The sequence below is a fragment of the Octodon degus genome, unplaced genomic scaffold (genome assembly GCF_000260255.1).
Source record: "Octodon degus isolate 3935 unplaced genomic scaffold, OctDeg1.0 scaffold00232, whole genome shotgun sequence".
NCBI lineage: Eukaryota > Metazoa > Chordata > Mammalia > Rodentia > Octodontidae > Octodon > Octodon degus.
The window spans coordinates 1,220,915-1,241,987 of NW_004524808.1; the positions used below are offsets into that span (position 1 = coordinate 1,220,915).

The 21,073-nt window shown below is 38.0% G+C and overlaps 1 protein-coding gene across 1 annotated transcript in view; it reads right to left on the minus strand.

Annotated features, from left to right (window-relative positions):
- Positions 1-21,073, minus strand: part of Usp9x (ubiquitin specific peptidase 9, X-linked) — a 152,926-nt gene that overhangs the window by 119,506 nt on the left and 12,347 nt on the right. Inside the window, exons 2-3 of the mRNA XM_004645592.2 lie at positions 3,994-4,247; positions 1,132-1,277 (exon numbers count right to left, since the gene is read on the minus strand). Coding sequence (XP_004645649.1) covers positions 1,132-1,277; positions 3,994-4,089 — 242 coding nt within the window. The 5' untranslated portion in view covers positions 4,090-4,247. The remainder of the gene's footprint in view (positions 1-1,131; positions 1,278-3,993; positions 4,248-21,073) is intronic.

The window sequence follows — 21,073 nt, forward strand, 5'->3', positions numbered from 1 at the left end:
TTTTCCAACAAGCACCAACCACCAGTAAAACTGCAAAGCAACCATACAACCTTCTGTTTTGATGTCTCTGCTATAGAGGGGCTATCACATACATGTTTATACAGTTTTTCATTATAATTCACTGTACTGGTAGCTTCTTTAATATACCACTAAAATTAATGAGTTAACATTAAAAAGAAAAATAAGATAAATGAAATGAGGGACCATAACAAGTATAAAATTATACCAACAATCTTTTGTCTGTACAAAAAAGGGAAATTAAAAGAAACTTATCTACATAATATAGATCTATTTTAATAACGTAGTCATTCATATTTTAAATGCAAAAGGTTATTTTCCTTGACATTATGTATATACTGAAAACACAATGAAGAAAATTTGGTAAAACAAGTGTCTGTAAGAGTATTCATTACTTTCCTTGGGGGGGAGGGGAATACATCAGTCACACTTCTCAAGCACTCCCTTGTCCAGCCCATGGACCCAGGGAAGAACACACCTATATGGGGCTCCTTATCGTGATTCTTATTATTTTTCTTTTTCTTGTCCTGAACAGAAGCTTAAAGCTTCACTCAGGGTTCACAAAGGGCAAGCTTTGAGTAACTCAGTTTCCTCATAACCTGGGGGCCACTCCAAAGTTATTAAAAGTCATCTAGTAAATAACCTGCCAGTGAAAAAAAAAGCTTCATAAACTCTATTAAAAGGCAATGGCACAAACAGTTCCAGTCCTGCTTCAGAAACACACCAAGAGCCTTATCAACTGATATACTTTTTTTTTGTCCTTTTCAGACAGGGTCACATGCAGTTCAGGCTGGCCTTGAGCTCATTTTGTAGCGCAGGCTGATTTGGATTCACAACGATCCTCCTGCCTCAGCCTCCTGAGTGCTTGGATTACAAGCATTTGCCACCACACCTGGCAAGCATCATTAATCTAAAACTCTTTCATTTATTAAATCCATTAAGAACCAAAATACTAAGCAGTGGCTAAGATGTGAGACAATGGTGGTGGCAGTAAGATTATTGTTAACATTTTTTTCGCTCTTCTCATCCACTATGAGACACAATGTTGAAAGACTTGAGTTGTTTTTCTTACACATGACATACACTGTAAAACTAAAACCAAAACCTACTCACCTATTGATCATATCATCCAACTTTGCCAAGTCAGTATGTGGAAATGCAGGTTCCTCATCTTCAATCTGTGGTGGGGCATCACCCTGACCTTGTTCATCTGGTGGAGTTGCCGGGGAATTTTCATTGGAAGAATCAGGCGATGAAGTCTTGATTCAAAAATTAAATATACAGATTTCAGTTACTTTGAAGTATGTGCAATATTCAGTAATTCAAACAACAGGTATTAGTGTTGCAAATTTTGAAAAACATGTTGTAAATCTTCAGTTAGTCCTCAACGGCCTAACAAAATATTCTACCACTGTGTAGTAGATGAGAAAACACAGAAAGATCACACACAGCTCAAACACTGGAGTCTGGATTTAAAGGTCTACTGCAAGGTCTATGTTCTTAATCTATACCAATTCTCTGCTTATACTTTCTAATGAGCCCTGTCATGATACACAAATTGTATACCTCTGAAGCATATTTATAGATTAATTTGTAATTTATACCTTTTAAAATTACAAGCAAAAAGAAAATACTTTTCTGTAGCTTCCCTACTCTCACACTATTATCCAACAACAGTAACTTAACATGACTGTAGCTTCCAAATAAATTACATCTTTCAACTAACAGGAATAATTTTTATTTCTGTCATTCCTTATTTTAACACACCTCTTTTCCTCAATTTCAGATGTACATAGTATTTTCATAATAATGTAAATAAACTATTGTAATATAAATAAACTATCATAATAGTTTAATTCCTCATGGGATTGATAAGTGAACTCAGAACCTTGCACATATCAGGCAAATACTCTATTGAGCTATACCCCCAGTCCATAATCCTTATTTTTAATTTTGAAAGTGACACTTTCTCTTTGAAAAGTAATCTAACCTACAAAAGAGCCCTTCTCCCTATCATTTAAGCAACTACTGTGTAGTCATACAATCAATAGAGTTGCATAAGTAAATGCTTGCATGAAGACAGCTAGTATTTTTTTTTTGGTGAACTTTTTTTGAGGTGCAAACAGTGCACAGGTGCCACACAGCTAGTCTCAAGGCACAGAATTCAAGTGTCAAAACTCCAAAATAACTGATTTCAATATGCTAATCTTATTTATTTAATGTATTTTAGGGAAAGGTCTACAAGGTATTCAGGGTCTCACTACTTGATCAGACGTAGTGATCTGCCTGTTTACAGCCTCCCAAGAGCTAGGATTACAGGCGTGCACAACCATGCCCAGTCTCAACTGAGGTCTCCACATGCCCCAGGGGTAGTGCTGTCATGGCAGGCCCGGGGCCAGCCCCTGCTCCTGCTTGCAGATGCTTTAATCCACTGAGCTATTTGGCTGGCCTTAAGAACTTATAGTCCACAATAACAACACTTTTGCCTTTAAACTGTAGTACTGATTCCACAAAAATATGTACCAACTGTCAGCAACATATCTGTGACTCACATATACACACCCCACTAATTTACTTCTTTTTTTTTTTTAACTTTATTTATTTGTGTGGGGAGGGCAGCTCAGCCCACCAGGGGGCGGGGCTGGCTGGCATGTGGTGCTGGGGGATTGAACCGTGGTCCCTGTGTTTTGCTAAGCTTGTTCTATGTAGGTACTTTAGACCACTGAGCCATCTCACCAGCCCCACTAATTTACTTCTAAGCACTGAGCTACTTCACAAAAAAATTTTTTAAAAACTTTTAATGTTTATCTTAAGTTTAATACTTTCCAATATAAAACTATACATATAAGAAAGTGCTAAAATCATTATCTGAACTTCTAAGTAATAACAGAAATCAAATTCACATAAGTAAAAAGAAGGGTAAAAAAAGGGTGGGGCAAAGCCAAAATAGTGGGTTTTTTAAAAAAGGTTTACTGAAATTCATGAACCCCTAAAAAAAAAAAATCAGAACACAAACGGGCAGTTATCAGAAATAAACAAGGATATAGTACTAAAACCCCAAGACACTGAAAGAGAGTTGAAAGGATACCATTGGGGACAAGGGGCTTCAGTGGTAGGATATACGCGTAGAATGTGCAAGGCCCCAGATTTGATCCCCAGCAGGCATACGTGCACGTATGCACACATACTATAAACTGTATCTCAAATTTGACAATCTAGATGAAATGGACAGATTCCTTGAAACACTCAACTTATCAAAGACAGAAATAGAAAAAAAGCAAATTACTTCTAAAAAAGTTCTATCTGCAAGTAAAACCTTTCCACAAATAAATATCCCAAGTCAGATGGTTCTGCCAGTAAAAATCTTTCATACAATCAATGAAAAATGTACTGAAGCCTTAGATAAATTCATCCAAAGGATAAAGATCCTGAAGAGTTTTAAGGCTAGTACAGAGAAATCTGTTACCCTTTTTGCTCATTAACAATGCCATGAAATAGTGACATAATTATTATCCCCACTGTACAGATGAAAATGAAGCTTAGTGGTGATATAAATGAACTAAAGTCTTAAAGGTAGCATGATGCAAAACTGAAATTTGAACATTAGCAATATGATCTGAGTCTTATGTGTTTTTATTAAAAAATTTTACTGTGAACTAAAAACTTATAATTAGATACTAGAAAAAAAAATCAATCATACACTCAAACATCACTAACTACAACACTTGCATTTTTGCTGGGGATATAGCTCAGTGGCATGGCACCTGCCTGGCGAGTATAAGGTTTGGAGTTTGATTCCCAGTACCAGAAAAAAACAAACCCACTTGCTAATGTGCAAAATCTATGTTCATTTTTCTGAAAAAGATAATCATTTTATGGCTACTTCTTAAATTATTCAGAGAACCTACTTCATCATCAGTGCCATACTGAATCAATATACCAACATAGGTAGAACTAGTACCTTCAACATCCTACCTGATTCTGTTGGAGGGGGGGCTGAGACTGGCCATCAGGAGCCTGGCCCTGGTTGTCATTCCCTCCAACTGGAGAGCCACGAGTCGTGGCTGTCATACTCGACACAGGGCAGATCTTTGCAATTTTGTCTGCTTATGTAGTTGTCTTCAGAAAAGAAATTATAGTCCACTTATAAAAGATGAAGTACCAGCATTTGTCAGTCTTAAAAAGCTCCAATTCAAGAATAAACCATCTTGCAGAGACCATTGCATAACCTACAAATAGAAGAGGAAAAAAAAGTAATTTGTTTGACATGAAAAACATGAATTAAAACTGCAAATTTGATATCAGCAAGTAAATCAGGTCAGAAGATGGCTATATAAATGAAAGGAGAAACCAGGTGTGGTGGCACCTGCCTGTAAGCCCAGCAAGTAGCAAGCTGAGGGAAAATAAAGTTAGTTTCATTAACATTTGATGTAATAAACAGATGACACACGAGCCATTGACTATACCAAGAAAATATGCAAGTACAACTTCTTACGCAACATTTCAGTTTTCTCTGGCACTGATTCCAAAGACAGTGTATCAAGGACTTAGATGGCACTTTATGGAATGAGACACTATCTGTCTGCAACTCTGCTAATGCCTTCAATACAGGGCAAAAACAAACCCACTGAAGACACAAAGAAAAACATAATTTCTAAAAACATTTCAGGAAAGCTTGTGCACACATCTATCACTGACATTACAGCACCATGAAAGGTTTTAACATAAGCTTATTTTAACATTTTGAGCAGAAACTCCACAGGAAAGGGATATACATGGGAAGACCTTTTGCACATCGCAAAACTGAGGTTATCTTCAAGTCAAGGACAGAAGTCTCAAAAGAAAAACATCCACACCTTGATCTAGACTTCCAGCCCATAAAACTGTGAGAAATAAAATTGTTTTTAAGTCCCCCTAGTATTCAGAAGAATGACACCAAACCCTTAAATTCTATTTTCACTAAACCAATGAGTTTTATCTTTAGCTTCATGGTAAAATCACTTGAGGTACTTAAAATGAAACACTGATGCCCAGGTTCCTCTCTAGATGGAATATCATTTGGCAGTAAGGCCTATACATGTCAATGCTTTTCAAAGATCTTCTGGTTGAATCTAATGTAGTCACTAGATGGAGAAACTTACTTCCTATTTGCCCGAAAACACTTCATCTATAGCTATAGGTTATAATTTTGAAATACATAATTTAAAGGAGAGACGGGAGAAAGTTGCTTCCCTACAAACATAGCAATGTTTCATTGCTACATTTTAAAATCATAACTTCACTTAAGATTCAAGACCAAATTTAAGGTATAAAACATACCCAGGACTCACCTATGTAAGTAAATCTTGATACCCAAATATAGTGTTTATCACAAGTTGCTTAGGTGAGCAAAATGTCACATGTGCAAAGAAGAGGTTTCCAAATGCTATGCTATTACTCATTCACACTAATCTATGTAGCATGGAAGATGAATACAATCACCTCCATTTTACAGAGTCAAACACAAGAACTGCAGGGCTTGTCGTTATACAGAGCCAACTCTCAGATAGGATTCTAAGATTTTTTTGTTTTTGTTTTTGAGACAGGGTTTTGCTATGCAGTTCAGGATGGCTTTGAATGTGGCAATATGAGCACTGGGATTATAGGGATGCACTACCATACCAGGCTTGACTCAATGACTTTTTCCTCTTCTAATTTTCTTATCACTTTCACACCAAATAAAGTGTACCTTATACTATACCAAAAGAATAAACTATAGGCAGGTTAATGCAGAAAAGTATAATGAAGAAACTGTAATAGTTATTAGAGGAGTAAGTATAAACCTAATTTGAAACACACATGCAAAACTCTAAAAATATATCTTCCTGGGCCATAGAGATAGCTCAGTAGAATAAGCGCTTCCCTGGCAAGCCAAGGGCCTGAGTTCAATCCCTGGTTCTGAAAAGAAAAAAAGAAAAAAGAAAAAAGAAAAAAATATATATATTAAAATCTTCCTTTAGACATCAAGGAAAAGACAGAGTTGTCTGAGAAAATAAAGAGGTAATGAGAATGAAGAAAAAAAAAAAACCCCTGTACTATCTATGTCCAAGGCATTGCAAAATAAGGAGACACTGTAGTAGAAAACCTGACAAAGGATATGGAAGTCTCAGAAAAAGAAACATTAAGTGACCAATAAACACATGAAATTACAACACCTAACTGTATTGCCTTTGAGACAGGGTCTCATGTATGTATCTCAGGTTGGCATTGAACTTGCAGTGATCATCCGACTCAGCCTCCCAAGTGCTTGGATTACACAGGTGGGGTGCTACTATGCTTCGTTCACCTAACTTTAATATAGAGCTTTTCACATGTTATGCACTGTTTCAAGCAGTCTAATTCTCACTAATGTATATAGCAGAAATTTTTATCATTCTCCCCTTACAAATGAGAAAAGAGTGAAAGAAATTATCAGTACAAGCACTAATGAGCAAAACTGGACTTTAAACTAGGGAGCCCACAGCTTTTAAGTGCTATGCTATCTTATCTCCTAAACTTCTTTAGTAACTGAAAAAATGTAAATTCAAAACCAAGATTTTGTTTCACTGATCAAACTGGCAAACACAACAAAAAAGCTTAAAACTAGCCAAGTCTACAGACTCTGAAGCACTTCAAGTGAAAACATGAAAACATGTTATTAAATAGTTCCTCATTTTGTTTTCCATTTTATACCTCCCAAGTTACAAAAAGTGTTATATGAAGTTGATAATTTTAAAAGCCGACTTGCCTATTACTTTCCTTATTTTGGATCTGCTGACAAATTATTTGAATTTTTTTTTCTTTTTGCTAGGCATTCAAAACACCAGCTAGTCAATTCAACTTCCTTTTTTCCTTCAAATGTGAGCCTGGTTTTTCCTTTTGTCCTGCACCCTGGGCTTATGATCCCATTGCATGTATTTCTCCAATGGATCATTCCCCCCTTCAGTCTTTTCCTGGACTGCTCTTCTTATCCTGTGCTTGAATCTTCCCTACTGAAAAATCCCCAATTTCTGCCCTGTTCTTAACAAAAATCTTAAAAAGAATAGTCTCTGATTTGGCTTTCATTTCTTCCATTCTTGCTCATCACAGCCCACACTGCCAAAATTGCTTTAAGCCCAGGGGGTCTTTATGGATGGGTCTGAAGGATATAATTTTTAAAAGTACATACAAAGCTTTGTCAGTGTGTTCATTGGAAGAGGGATTGGGGAGAAGGTCTGGTTCACAAATCAGTGGCCTATTAACTGACAAATCAAATGGCTGCTTCCCAGTATTCACCTATCCACTCTTCTCAGTATCAGACAAAATTAAAACACTGCAGTATTCTTCCTTTTTTCCCATGTATTTAGGACAGAGGCTATAGGGTCTACAGGGTCTCGCTACGCAGACTGGACTCATAGTGATTCTTCTGTTTTTAAGCTTCTCAAGTGCTGGGATTACAGGCATGTGCACTCTCAATCACCATCTCAGTGTGCCCAGGGAGCGGGGGGGCCAGCACGGCACGCTAGGGATTGAACCCCAGCTGCTGTGTTCTGGGTAAGCAGGCCCTTTAGTCCACTGGGCTATCAGGCTGGCCCTAACACTATAGTACTCTTTAGGTAGACCTTCACTGTTTATGTATGAATTTGTGCCAATTTCTACAAATTAAAAATCCAGGGCTCCAAGTTGTTACATGACCTGACCCAGATATAGTTAAGACACTGAAATACCTAACACTAATTCTATCATCTTGTCCACTAAAACCACCATCACTTAAAGAAATGTCCATGTAACCCAGGTGTACAGTGACATAAATGGACAAGCAAACTGCTGTACATACACACAATGGAATGATCTCTTTAAAAAAGGAAGAAGGGCTGGCCAAATAGTTCAGCGGATTAAAGCACCTGCAAGTAGAAGCAGGGGCCTGGGTTCAATCCTGCCCTTGGGGGAAGCTAAAATGGCAATTGAGACTGGGCGTGCTGGTGCATGCCTATAATCTCAGCTCTTGGGAGGCTGTAAACAGACGGATCACAAGTCTGATCTAGTAGTGAGACCCTGAACACCCTGTAGACCCTTCCCTAAAATACAGAAAAAAATAATTATAAAGGAAGAAAACGCCACACGAATTACACTACAAGGATATTACACTAAGTGAAACAAGTCAGACAAAACCGTTCAAGTAATCGCATGGCCCCACTTACAAGAGAACTGAGAAATAGTTGCACGCAAGACAGAAAGCAGAATGGTGGTTTTCAGAGCTCAGGGAGAATGGAGAGTTGCTATTTACAGGATACAGAGCTTCAGGTCAAAAAGATGAAAAAGTTCTGGAAATGGATGACATTGGTTACTACTTTTAACTTTTTAAATTCTTTTTCTTTTTCTTTTTTTTTTTTTTGCGGAGCTGGGGATTGAACTCAGGCCCTTGCCAGGCATGCACTTATTCAACTGAGCTATCTCCCCAGCCCCAACTTTTTAAATTCTAATTAAGTAGTGACTGGGTATGGTGGTACATGCTAATGATTCCAGCCCTTGGGAAGAGGTGAGGTAGGACGGCCATAAGTTCATGGCCAGCCTAGATTACATAGTGATACCTTGTCTCAAAAATAAAGCATATATATAGGCAAACTATGCTGCAATTAATATGCTAGCATACACGGAAAAATACACTATCTTTATTGTTTACGTATGCTATCCCATCTTTATGTATCCTAATTACCCTCCATATATAGACAAATCAAAAATACCTGGCAAGCCAGGCACAACAGCACATGCCTGTAATTCCAGCGACTCAAGAGGTGAGGCAGGAGGATTCTAAGTTCGAGGCCAGCCTGTGCAACTTAGATCCTATCAGCACTTCCTGGGTACAATTCTCAGGACCACAAAAACAAAAACAAAGAACAAACAAACAAAAAAAACCTGGCAAAAGTAAGACTATTCTAGACCAAACTATAGCTAAGAATTCTTTTAAACTAAAATAAATGGGAAAACTCTCAAACACAACTTTCAGACCTCAGAATTAAGTCACTACCTGCCTCCTGTAGGACAATCAGCAAAGATTCAAGCTGCTTATCATCTCTACTTATTCTGTCTCATCTTTCTAGCTCTTGCTTTAATCTGCTATTTCTACCTTTGTGAAGTTCTCATTACATTTCCACTGTTGCTGGACAGGTATGTAAGGTCGCAACACAGCATACTTTCTGTATTTTGGTGTTTGTAAAAGCATCTTTATAAGAAATTGGCCAGGTTACAGGTACACACCTGTAATCCCAGCAATTGGAAGGCTAAGGCAGGAAACTGCAGCAAATTCAAGGCCAGCCCGGGCTACATAGAGACCCTCCCTCAAAAAACTAAAAGGAATATGTTACCTCTCCCTTAGCATGCTAGGCTATGAGCTAAAGAGCTAGAGGCATAAAACAAAAATACTATCTGCACTCAAACCTAACACTCACAAATCTTACCTGTTACTTATAATATGCCTACCTAAAAAGCCAGTTATCTTCTAACTCTTAAAACTGAGATGACACCCACAAAAATGACATGAGATGTTAATACAAGGTATCTCACAAATACCTGACACACAGTAATTCCTTAAAAATGTAGTTTTCGGGCTGGGGAGATGGCTCAGTGGAATAAAAGCGCTTCTCTGGCAAGCACAAGGGCCTGAGTTCAATCCCCAGTTCCACAAAAAAAAAAAAAATGTAGTTTTCAGCCAGGCATAGTAGCACATGCCTGCAATCCCAGTATTCAGGAAGCTGAAGCAGGGGGATTGCTATGAGTTTGAGGCCAACCTGGGCCACAAAGTGAATTCAAGGCCAGCCTGAACTATATAGTGAAGCCCTATCCCCAAGAAAGAGAAAAATTTTCTTCCTCTTTTCTATGAGGTATTCTGCAAGGTTCTTAAGTACTGAAGGAATGAATTGTTTTGAGATATGATTTGGAAATGTTTAAGTGGAGGAAATAACTCTTAACAGATATATTCTAAACTACACTATAGTACCCTTCTTTTAACCAATCCCTTTCAATCCAAGTGGGAAAATAGCTTGGAATCACTTGCTTTACATGATTTCAAGTAGTCTCTCATGGGTCAAACAGAGCTGGTTTTCCGAGCTAATTTAAGCACACATGCAAGACTAGAACAAGTTTTCTTCCAAGCCAAAGTAGTATCCTACACAAACTGATCTTAATAATCAAACCATTTAAAGTCTGAAAACAATCAACTTCTGTAGTACTGCTCATATTAAACAATGTGAAATTTTACTGCATGAAGCTTTGTTTCATCTTTTAAAAAGTACCAAATAAGCAGGAAGCACCTTGAATTTGCTGCAATGCAAAATACAACCAAACCAGCAGTATTAGATTGCCTTTAGGACACATGGCATTTTTTTTTCATATTCAAATGTAACATCCCAACATCATTGATGATGAGAAAAGCATCACCTTTACTTAAGTGATGGTTGGACTATATTCTCTTAAATAATCTAGCACTAGATAAGTAACAAGCCATCTACATATTTTAAACTTTGTAAAACTGACTTTCATCTTAATTTATGACTTTTTCCTGTTATGTATTCTTTCAAAACAATTAACTATATTCCTAGAAAATGGCATAATTAGAAATAACCTCTATAGCTGGTATGTTTAGATAGGAGTGGGGCTTGTGGAAGGTAACTGGATGTCAGAGCTACAACTGGCATGCTGCTGGGAGGTGAGGTCTAGAGTTGGCTCACGGAGGACCTGACCTGAAAGGGTAAATATTCCTCTCCCTTTTCTCTCTGCTTCCTGGCTACCATGCTGTTGAGTAGCTTTCCTCTGCTGTATCATTCCACAATCTCTTCCTGCCTTGGAGCTGGCCAACTGGAAGATTAACAACGTGAGCCAAAATAAACCTCTCCCCTTCAAGTTGCAGGTATGGGACGTTTTGTTCCAACAATAAAAAAGTTAAGACAACTGGGCACAGTGGTGCAGATCTGTCATTCCAGTGCTTTGGGAAGCTGAGGCAGGAGAACTGTAAATTCAAGTGCCACATGGGCAACTTAGTCAGATCCTGCATCTCAAAACTAAATTTTAAGGGGCGGCCAGATAGCTCAGTGGATTAAAGTGCCTGCTTAGGCAGACGCAGGGATGGGGGTTCGATCCCCAGCCCCACCCCAGGGGCGTGCTGAGACAGCAATTGAGACTGGGCATGGTGGCATGTGCCTGTAATCCCAGCGCTTGGAAGGCTGAAAAATAGAAATGATCACTAGAAGTCCGATCTGTGTAGTGAGACCCTGTAGACCCTGTGCTAAATACATTAAAAATAAATAAATTTTAAGGAGGGCCACAAGGAAAGCCAACATTTTGGCCCTAGCCTTCCAAGGTCAATTAAGACTCAGGATATAGGAGAACTTGTATTGTAACGTCATGTAACTCAGTAGTGTCCCAAATTTTCTGATCAAGGAGATTATGGGGCCAAAGAGGAAAGTGATCGATGATGTAGAGTGTGCCTAAGGAGAGTCACATGGAGAGAAAACATCCTCTCAGGCTTTCACAGAGAGCACATTGGCCAAGCAATGGCCGTGACTCATCCACATGGCTGACACTGACAAAGGTTCTACAGTCTGAGGTACAAGATCTCAGGACAAATCCTGAGGGGATTTCACTGACCTTATCAGACCCAAAAGCTACAACTCTTGTTGCATAGGTCCTACTTTACCTTGGTCTTAACCATCCAGCAGAAAAGTATAAAAACGAAATATAAGAAGTAAAGCCATGCTGTTATGTTGAACTGTAGGAGACTCAGGTCAACAATTTCTGACATTGCCAGTTAAACAGAAGACCCAATGCTATTATGGGCTACTGGACTCTTTTAGAATATTTTGCTGAGTTTACACACCTATAATATTTAAATGATGGAACTTAACAAAAAAAGGGGATACAGATGAATGTGCATTTTGTATCTGTGTATTCAAAGTGGTTAGGATAGATAGTTACATTCTCTTAATGAATAGAGGGATCTGTTCTAATGGTGTTTGTAAATAGGATATCAAGTCCGCATCTTGTACAGCAATTAACCACTAGGAAGAATGTATGCAACGTGTTAATTATTGAAACTGTCCTACCAATTTGATTTGCAACTGTCTCATTGCTATTTGTTTCTCAATAAATTATGGGGAAAATAAAATAAAATAATTTAAAAAAATTAAAATTCAAACAGCTATGGGTGTAACTCAGTATGGAGGCCCTGGTTTTAAGTTTCAGTACACGAAAGGGGATCATATCGTAAGAATTACTATTCAGGGGCTAGCCAGATAGCTCATCCAGTTAGAGCGTCTGTTTAGGCAGAGCACAGTGCATGCCCTGCCCGTCCCTCTCCTGGGTACACTGAGACTTGAGGCCAGGAGGCATGGTAGTGCACCCTGTAATCCCAGCACTTGGGAGGCTGATAACAGGAGAATCACTAGAAGGCCAGCCAAATAGCTCTGCAGAGGGGCTGGGAAGATAGTTCAATGGAATAAGCACTTGCCTGGCAAGTGCAAGGACCTGAGTTCAATCCCCGGTTCTGCAAAAAAAAAAAAAAAAAAAAAGAGCAAAGCTCTGCTGCAAGCAGGCACAGGGGTTCAATCCCCAGGCATGCTGTGCTGGCCCCACCACCAGGGCACACTGAGCCGTCAACTGAGACTGGGCATGGTGGCACACATCTGTAATCCCAGCTCTTGGGAGGCTGTAAACATTCACTATGAGTCCGATCTAGTAGTGAGATCCTGAAAACCCTGTAGACCCCCCCTTCCCTAAAGATACAAAAATAAAAATCACTGAGTCTGATCTACACAGTGAGACCCTGTACACCTTGTACCAAATACATAAAAAAATTACTGTTCAAAATACAAAATATTGGTGAGGATTACTGTAGGTAGATTTTAGAGCCAGTATTGTTGTACTTCTGGTTTGAACTATTTTTTCCTATGTGATTTAAAAAGAAAATGCATGTAACAATGACTCTCAGTCAATATTAATGAACATAACACTGTATAAAGATGTAATCTGTGAAGGGGCCGGGGAGACGGCTCAGTAGAATAAGTGCTTCCCTGGCAAGCACAAGGGCCTGAGTTCAATCCCCAATTCCTCAAAAAAAAAAAAAAAAAAAAAAAGATGTAATCTGTGAAAACAACAATACAAAGGAAGTAGAGATAAATAGTATTTGTATCTAGTTGAAATGAATTAGAATTATTCAAACAAGGTCATTACAAACAATATTGTAATATTAAAGGTAACTATTAAAATATACAAAAAGAAAAAATTACTGTTCAATGGAGAGATAAAAGTTGCTGAATCCATAGGTATAAACATCCATATTCCTTTTTTTCTTTTTTGGCAGAACCGGGGATTGAACTCAGGCCCTTGTGCTTGCCAGGGAAGCCCTTCTTCTACTGAGCCATCTCCCCGGCCCCTAAACATCCATATCCCTAAACAACTTAAATTGTAGTATTTCCTAAAGAGTGATGTTTTCCTACCTCCACTAGCACTGCTCTCTTCCCACAGTACTGTAATAAATTAGACTCAAAGCCAGTGAAGTCAATCATATTGAATACAGCGCCCCCAAGAGTGATGTTAGTTCTAGATAGCCTCACGCTCAATCAATAACTCAGAAAATGCAAAAGATACCCGATTAATCTTTGTTAAATTCAAATGTGCTACTTGAGCTAAATGCCCGCCTACCTTCTTCCTTTTTTTTTTTTTGCCTCCTTCTTAAGGAAACAATCTCACTATATAGTCTACTCTGTCCCTGAGCTCACAGTGACCCTCCTGCCTCAGCCTCCCAAGTGCTGGCATTATGGGCATGTGCCACCATGCCAGCTTCATATTCTACTTAATGCTATTTGAAATAACATCCCTAATTTTTGTCACTGACATCAGTGCATACTGTACATTGATGGCTACTTCCTAAAAGTCACAGCAACAGAAATGTCCCCTGCACTTGAAATTCTTAGTGGCAATAAAAACTTTATTCATTTACAAATGCCTGACAATTAGTCAAACACTTTTACTCAAAATTTCTCTATACCCAGATCTGTCTAGTAATGTACACAATTAGGGTACTAGAAGCTTTTATACTTACATAAAAGCTTCGGTGAACTTTGCCATCCTTTTTTTTTCTTTTCTTTTTTTTTTTCTATTGGCAGAACCAGGGATTGAACTCAGGCCCTTGTACTTGACAGGGAAGCACTTATTCCACTGAGCCATCTCTCCGGCCCTGCCATCCTTTCTTTTTCTTTTTCAAATTTTATTTATTTATTTATTTATTTATTTATGAGAGAGAGAGAGAGAGAGAGAGAGAGAGAGAGAGAGAGAGAGGCCAGCTCAGCCCACCAGGGGGCAGGGCTGGCTGGCATGTGGTGCTGGGGGATTGAACCGCGGTCCCTGATGCTCTTGCTAAGCTTGTTCTAAGTAGGTGCTTTAGACCACTGAGCCATCTCTCCAGCCCTGCCATCCTTTCTAAGGGATTCTCAAACACAGTTTTAAGTGGGTATACTCAATTTGAGTAATTTTACATAAAAAGTGATTTCTGGAATGAAGATATTAAAACTCTGTGCACAGTTTCCCAATGAAACCATCATAACAGGTGAAAATTACTGTTTCAAAATCAAAAAATTTAAGGTCTTTCTTTAGAAACTGTCCTAAGGGCACACAGCAAATGAAGCAGCTTTTAATCAGGAAAATCTACCAAACCTAAGTAAGAACAGTCTGGAATTCAAGCCAACTCAGCAGAACAGAAGTTTCACTGCAGCCAAGTACAGCAAAAATACTTGGGCTCCTCAACATTTGTCATCACGCTCAACTTTGAATTGCAGAGTTTCTATTACAGGCCAAGAGTGGCAGACAAGTCTCAGGCCTTTTTCTTCCATGCTGGCCTCACTTGTGGGGGTGTGGCAAGTCAAGAACAAGGGCAGTTTTAATGGCTATCACACCATCTCACCCATGAGACTTCAGACCCCTGATAGGAAATATGCAAAGAAGACCAGAAACTGTTTACCCTGCCCAAAGTGGAGTTTCTTTGAAAGAAGTGAACTACTGACTGTCTCAGTTCTGAAGCAGTGGTATTCAGATTTTACAAAGGGAAAAGACAGCCTGTAAGAACAGAGAGAGAGCTTTGTGAAGTTATCTTAAGATGACTGCAATATTTGGGATTAAGAGGCTGGTAGTTTCATGAAGGCAACAAATTAAACCATGTAGCTAGCAGTTTACCAGAGAGAACCACAAACACACAGCTAAGAACAACTTTCCTGGGATCAGAATAAACCACAAACTTCAGACATGGGTACCCTTGATTATCCTGACAAATACGAAAATCTAATTAGATCAGAATATGAGGAAATTTACATCCCAAGGCATCAAAGCCTGCAATTAGTAGAGGTTAACATTTACATGTGAAACCAGGCTTAATGTAAAGGAAAGAAAATATGACAATTTCTAATCAAAAGTCAGGAGTGATGGCACATACCTGTGATTCCAGCTACTTGGGAGGCCAAAGAAGGACCATAGCTAGCTGGGAGTCTAGCCTGAGCAATTTAGCAAGGCCTTGTCTCAAAAGACCTGGAACCCAGAATGTACCTCAGCATGCAAGGTCCTTGATTCAAGTCCCAGCACATGCGAGATACACTTCACAAGCATTAATTAGTGTGGCTACTGTGAAGACCAACGTGTTTGAAAGGCTGGGGAGAAAGTGGAGCATTGTGTTGCTGTTATGAAACAGTACAGTTACTGTGGAAAACAACATTGGCAAGTCCTTAGAAAATTAAACAGTTTATCACAAGAGCTGGCAATCCCTCTTCTGGATACACACTCAAAATGATTAAAAGGGACTTGAAGAAGTATCTGCGCATCCATGTTCACAGCAACATCACTCATGGTAGTCAAAACAGAGAAGCAACCCAAATGCACAAGGATGAATGGGTAAAAAAAAAAAAAGTGGGACACACAATTAAATATTATCCAGCATTTAAAGGGGAAAATTTTTATGTTACAACATGGATGAACTTTGAGGACGTTAAGCAAAATAAACCAGTTACAAAAGGACACAAATACTGTATGATTTCATTTATGTGAGGTATCTAGAGTATCAAACTCAGAGAAAATAAAATGATGGTTGTCAGCTTTCCCTTTAACACAGTATTTTGCACCCAAAAGTAACAGAAGCTAAATGCAGTATGAAGGTGGGAGTTAGAGAGCCAGACCAGCTGCCTAGGGCCCACATTCTACTTGCCATTATCAGGTCACATGCTGTCTTAGCATTTATGTAGTTCTACCTGATCTGTGTGCATTTTAGGCTTATGTCTTAACTCAATAACCTCCTTCCTCTCTGAGTAGTTCAGGGTGGCTTTGAACTACATTGCCCAGGCCTTGAATTCCTGGTGATACTCCTGCCTCAATCTTCCAAGTGCTGGGATTAGAGGTGTCCACCATTATAAAAATGCCCACCCATCTTCCTCCTATTAAGATTTTTTTGAGGCAGGGTCTATATGTAGTTCAGGCTGGTATCAAACTCACAGCAATCTTCCAGCCTCACCCAAATTCTGGGATTACATGTGTGTACCACACACCTGGGATAAGGCTACTTTTAAAAGTCCTACATTTATTAAAGTTTTTCAGGAACCCTTTAAAGCTGTGATTTTTTTTATCAGAATTTTTGTTTTTGTTAGCACGCTGACAAAGTTATAGTTACCACAGCTTTTAAGTGATCAGTTTGCTCTTAATCCCCATTTCCACCATAGGCCCTGTTATTTTGTTGCACAATTTTGCAGAACATGGGGTTTTTCAACAATGTACAAACAATACAGCAGACCTACAACAGATGTTTAAATGTCAAGTGTCATCTTTTTCTCTCAAGGTGCCTAAAACCCCCAGAGACTGTTGGAAAGCTTTAGAACTGCAGGGCACACAGAAAGGGCCCAGTAAATGGTATGCGTTTTAGTAAGTACAGTACTGATTATTTCTCTTCAAAGGCTAATCAGATTGTCCCATTTTTGATAATTCTTATTTTTGAACATTCAGAAGCTCCTTATGAACATCAACAGCCCGGGGGAAGCTATTCTCCAAAGTATAAATACTAGGATTTTTTGCTCTTAATATACACATTGAATTGCTCAGGGTGACTTTTACATAAATGAACTTGAAGAGCTTTACTAATGTAATTTATTTATATTCTATTGCATTAAAAGCATCCTACCACTTTTAAATTGTCTTGTATTACTTTATAAATGGTAAATTTCAAGTCAAAAATATCTTGCCCCTAGAAGACAATACATAGCACAGCATTCTTACCAATCTGTGCTGGCTCTAAATGTAACAGTAAGAAGAGTAAAGACAACAGTAACAAGACACATCAAAATTATGTAGTGCTACACAACTTATTACCTGTGCAGGGAAAGATAAGTAAATGAACCACCTTTTAAGATAAAAATATAAAACAGAAATAACCTAGTAAATATGATTATTTTATTTCAAGTGCCAGGTTTCTATCAATAATATGAAGTTGGCTCAAGTGCACTAATTCTGGTTATAACCTTAACGGAATTAATGCAGTAAATGCTGTGATTACTTTTTATCTTAATGTTCCTTAAATGCAGAAATGAAATTAGGATTCAACTCCTTATGCTTACTGCTCTTACATAACTATAAACCAAAACAAATTTATAAACTCAACACAAACAAACCTATTAATATTAATGACAGATGGCAGGGTATTTCTGACTAGGCGTGGGCTTCTCTGAGTTTTTCATGGCTATACTACTACCATCATTTGCCATGAGGGAGACCTAGCTCTCCTACTTCCACTTGAATCACTACACCACCTTGTACACACGGTAAGCTGTGACGTCACTTGCCCTTGCCCTCAGCACCAACACATCACTCGTGTTAAGTTGGCCTCATATATTCTCACTCCACAAATCAGATAGTACAATTGAGCACAAAGGCATTGAAAACAACAGTAACATCAAGTAATGAAATGAAATAGCTTTTGGTTATGAGGCAACCATGTACAGTTCAACATACATGATCAAGAGTACAAAAATGAAGATAAACTTGTTTAAAAAAAAAAAACTTTGTTTTCACTTGAACATAAAAAGGGGACCAAAGAGATACTTACAAGACCTGGAAGTGACTCAAAGAACATTAAGATTTGGAAATCAACCATTCCAAATGTAGGAAATTCTTTTTCTATTCTCTCCTTGGACATTTTGTTACAACACCATAAAGACCACTGCCATCAGCTAAAGGTCTTTTTTCTTTTCTCTCCATTCAAAAACCCATTTCCCTTGTGACTGATATATCCATTAGGTATAGTTCTGCTCCTTGAATATAAAGCCAATTCTCACTTCACATTTGATGTCATAATTCTTCAAGAAACTGAGATTTACTATGTATATACACCTGGGTCTCTTTTCAAGAGAAAGACACTCTTTTACTCAAGTATTCATTTACTTATTGAATCCTTACAAAAGGTGCAAAGTCCCAATAAATACCAGTCCCTAAACAAATCAGCCAATAAAAATGAGCAATGCTGACTTGAATCCTGGTGCACCATGCTGACCACCAAAACTGGGCATGGTGGCTCACATCCATAATCCCAGTGCTGAGGAGGCTGAGACAGAAAGATCACTATGAGTCTGAGCTGTGTAGCAAGACCCTGTACCAAATAAGTAAATAAATACAAGATCAAAATAAACAACTCAAAGTTAATAGTATTTATCAATTTTTGTCAAAATTATCTCCATACTTTTAGAAGTTACAAATCAAAATGCTAATCCAACACAATAAAGCAAAGACCTCATTTCATCTAGTTAGCATTTTAAGCAAAGCAGATCATTAACATTTGTATGTGCATCCTTTTCCTTGAATCTTCCACAACTAAAATGGTGAAGCCATACATGTGAAGAATCTAAATAAACCAGGACCTTCAAATTCCCTTTTATCGATGAAAATTATATTCAACATATTTAAAAGCCTTCAGATCTCATTTACATACAGTACAAATCACTTATTTGAAGCACATAATTACCACCACTATCTTTTCAGAGTATGTTCATCACTACCAAAAGAGACCCCATTTTGGGGATGAGTACAGTTCAGTGGTAGTGTGCTTACTATGCAATTGTATAAACTTGAGCTAGCATGCTTAAATCCTGGGGTCAATTCCAATCATAGCAAAAATAAAAAGCCTCATATAGAAATAGTTGTATGTCTTGACCAGGCGTGGTGGAACAAACCTGTAGTCCCAGCACTTGTGCAGCTGAGCCAGAAGAATCACATGCAGTGAGTTTGAGACCAGCCTGGGCTATAAGAGAGAAAATGGAAAAGTAACATCCCACAAACCAAGGAGAATTTACAAGTAATGCTCTCAACACCCCCTCAAAGTTCTGAAGTCGAGATTGCAGTGATAAATTAAAATTTCCCAATGTTTTATTGTAAATCATATTAAGCAAAAGCAGCCAGTACAGTCTATTACTTCATTTATATGAAGTTTAAAGTCAGTGAACAAGGTCAGAATAGAGCAGAGAGGGGCCAGGGACATAGCTCAATAGAATAAGCACTTGCCTGGCAAGTGGAAGGGCCTGAGTTCAATCCCTGGTTCCATGCCAGAGAGAGAGAGAGAGAGAGAGAGAGAGAGAGAGAGAGAGACAGACAGACAGACAGACAGACACAGAGAGAGATAGAGACAGAGACCGACAGACACACACAAGGGATACAAGCATAAAAGAACCTTTCAGAAAGTTGGAAACATTCTGTATCTTGATTTTTTCTGTATCTTGATTTGATTGGTGGTTACGGAGATGTATACACTGAAAAAAATTTATCAAACTACCGTATTTGCCCAACATTCGAACATTTTACTGTATTTGTTATATTTCAAAAGATAATGCCAAATTCTCTTGGCTTTGCAATTTGAAGCACTGATTCTCAAAATACGGAATAGGGATTCCTTTTGCAAGAGATTGGAGAGGCCAAACATTTATTCTTACAATAAAACAATATTTGTCATTTTCCCCGTCATTCTCTCTTGGGTATACAGTGACTTCTTTCAGAGACTACATGATGTATATAACAAGACTGAAGGCAGAAGCAGACAGCGCATTCCTGCTGTCTTTTAGATTTGCAGTAACTGGCAAACAATGACAATCATCTAACTTTGTTTTGGAAAAAGTATTTTCACAAAAATATTTATACTGATACATTCAATAGGTCATTTTTGAATGTATGCATAATTTTAAAAGATCTGTTTAAATTTCCCATGTAAAATATATAATATATATATGTATATAAATAAAATATATTACAAATGGGTAGAATTGCATATAAACAAAAGATTTTTGGGGCCCTTGATAATTTAAAGAGTATACTGGTCTTGAAACTAGGAAGTTTGAGTGGTTGGGTTAATAATTTTACCCTAAATGCTACTTCCCCTAGCAGACTACATAAATTTTTAGGAGCAGTAATGTTCTTAAAGCTTAGATTTCAGATGAAAACTTAACCAAGCTTTGGGCTGAGTGTGTAACTGTAGCTCAGTAGTAAAGTACTTGCCCAGCATGAGGGTATGGGTTTGCACTCCTGAATTGCAAACCAAAACCAAAAAACCTTAACCAAACTTGAAGTTCCTTTACCAAAAAAGAATTATACCTCTAGCTACCAACTACTGAGTCTATGGTCCCCAAAATTCACAATACAAGTCATTGGCCAAGCACAATTAACCCACAGGATTCTGAATAAAGCATTCCAGAACCAATGCAGGCACAGAATCAGGGGGAGGAAACACTAAGGTTGTTACATATTATATCTCCATTTATTTGTCAACAACTCCTACACTCATTAATCATTTTTTACCTTTTCTATTTTCCTTTACTTTAAAATTTTTTCTCTAGATTCTATTTTCTTCTGTATTTCTAGGAATAAAAAAATGTAAAATTTTGAAAAAAAGCTTTATTTCTTGTGCAACACTTTGGTTTTATAGGTAAGTGTCACAGAGAACCAAGAGATTAGTGATTTAAAACTGAGCATAACTGGAATTCTAAAACACAGCACTTGT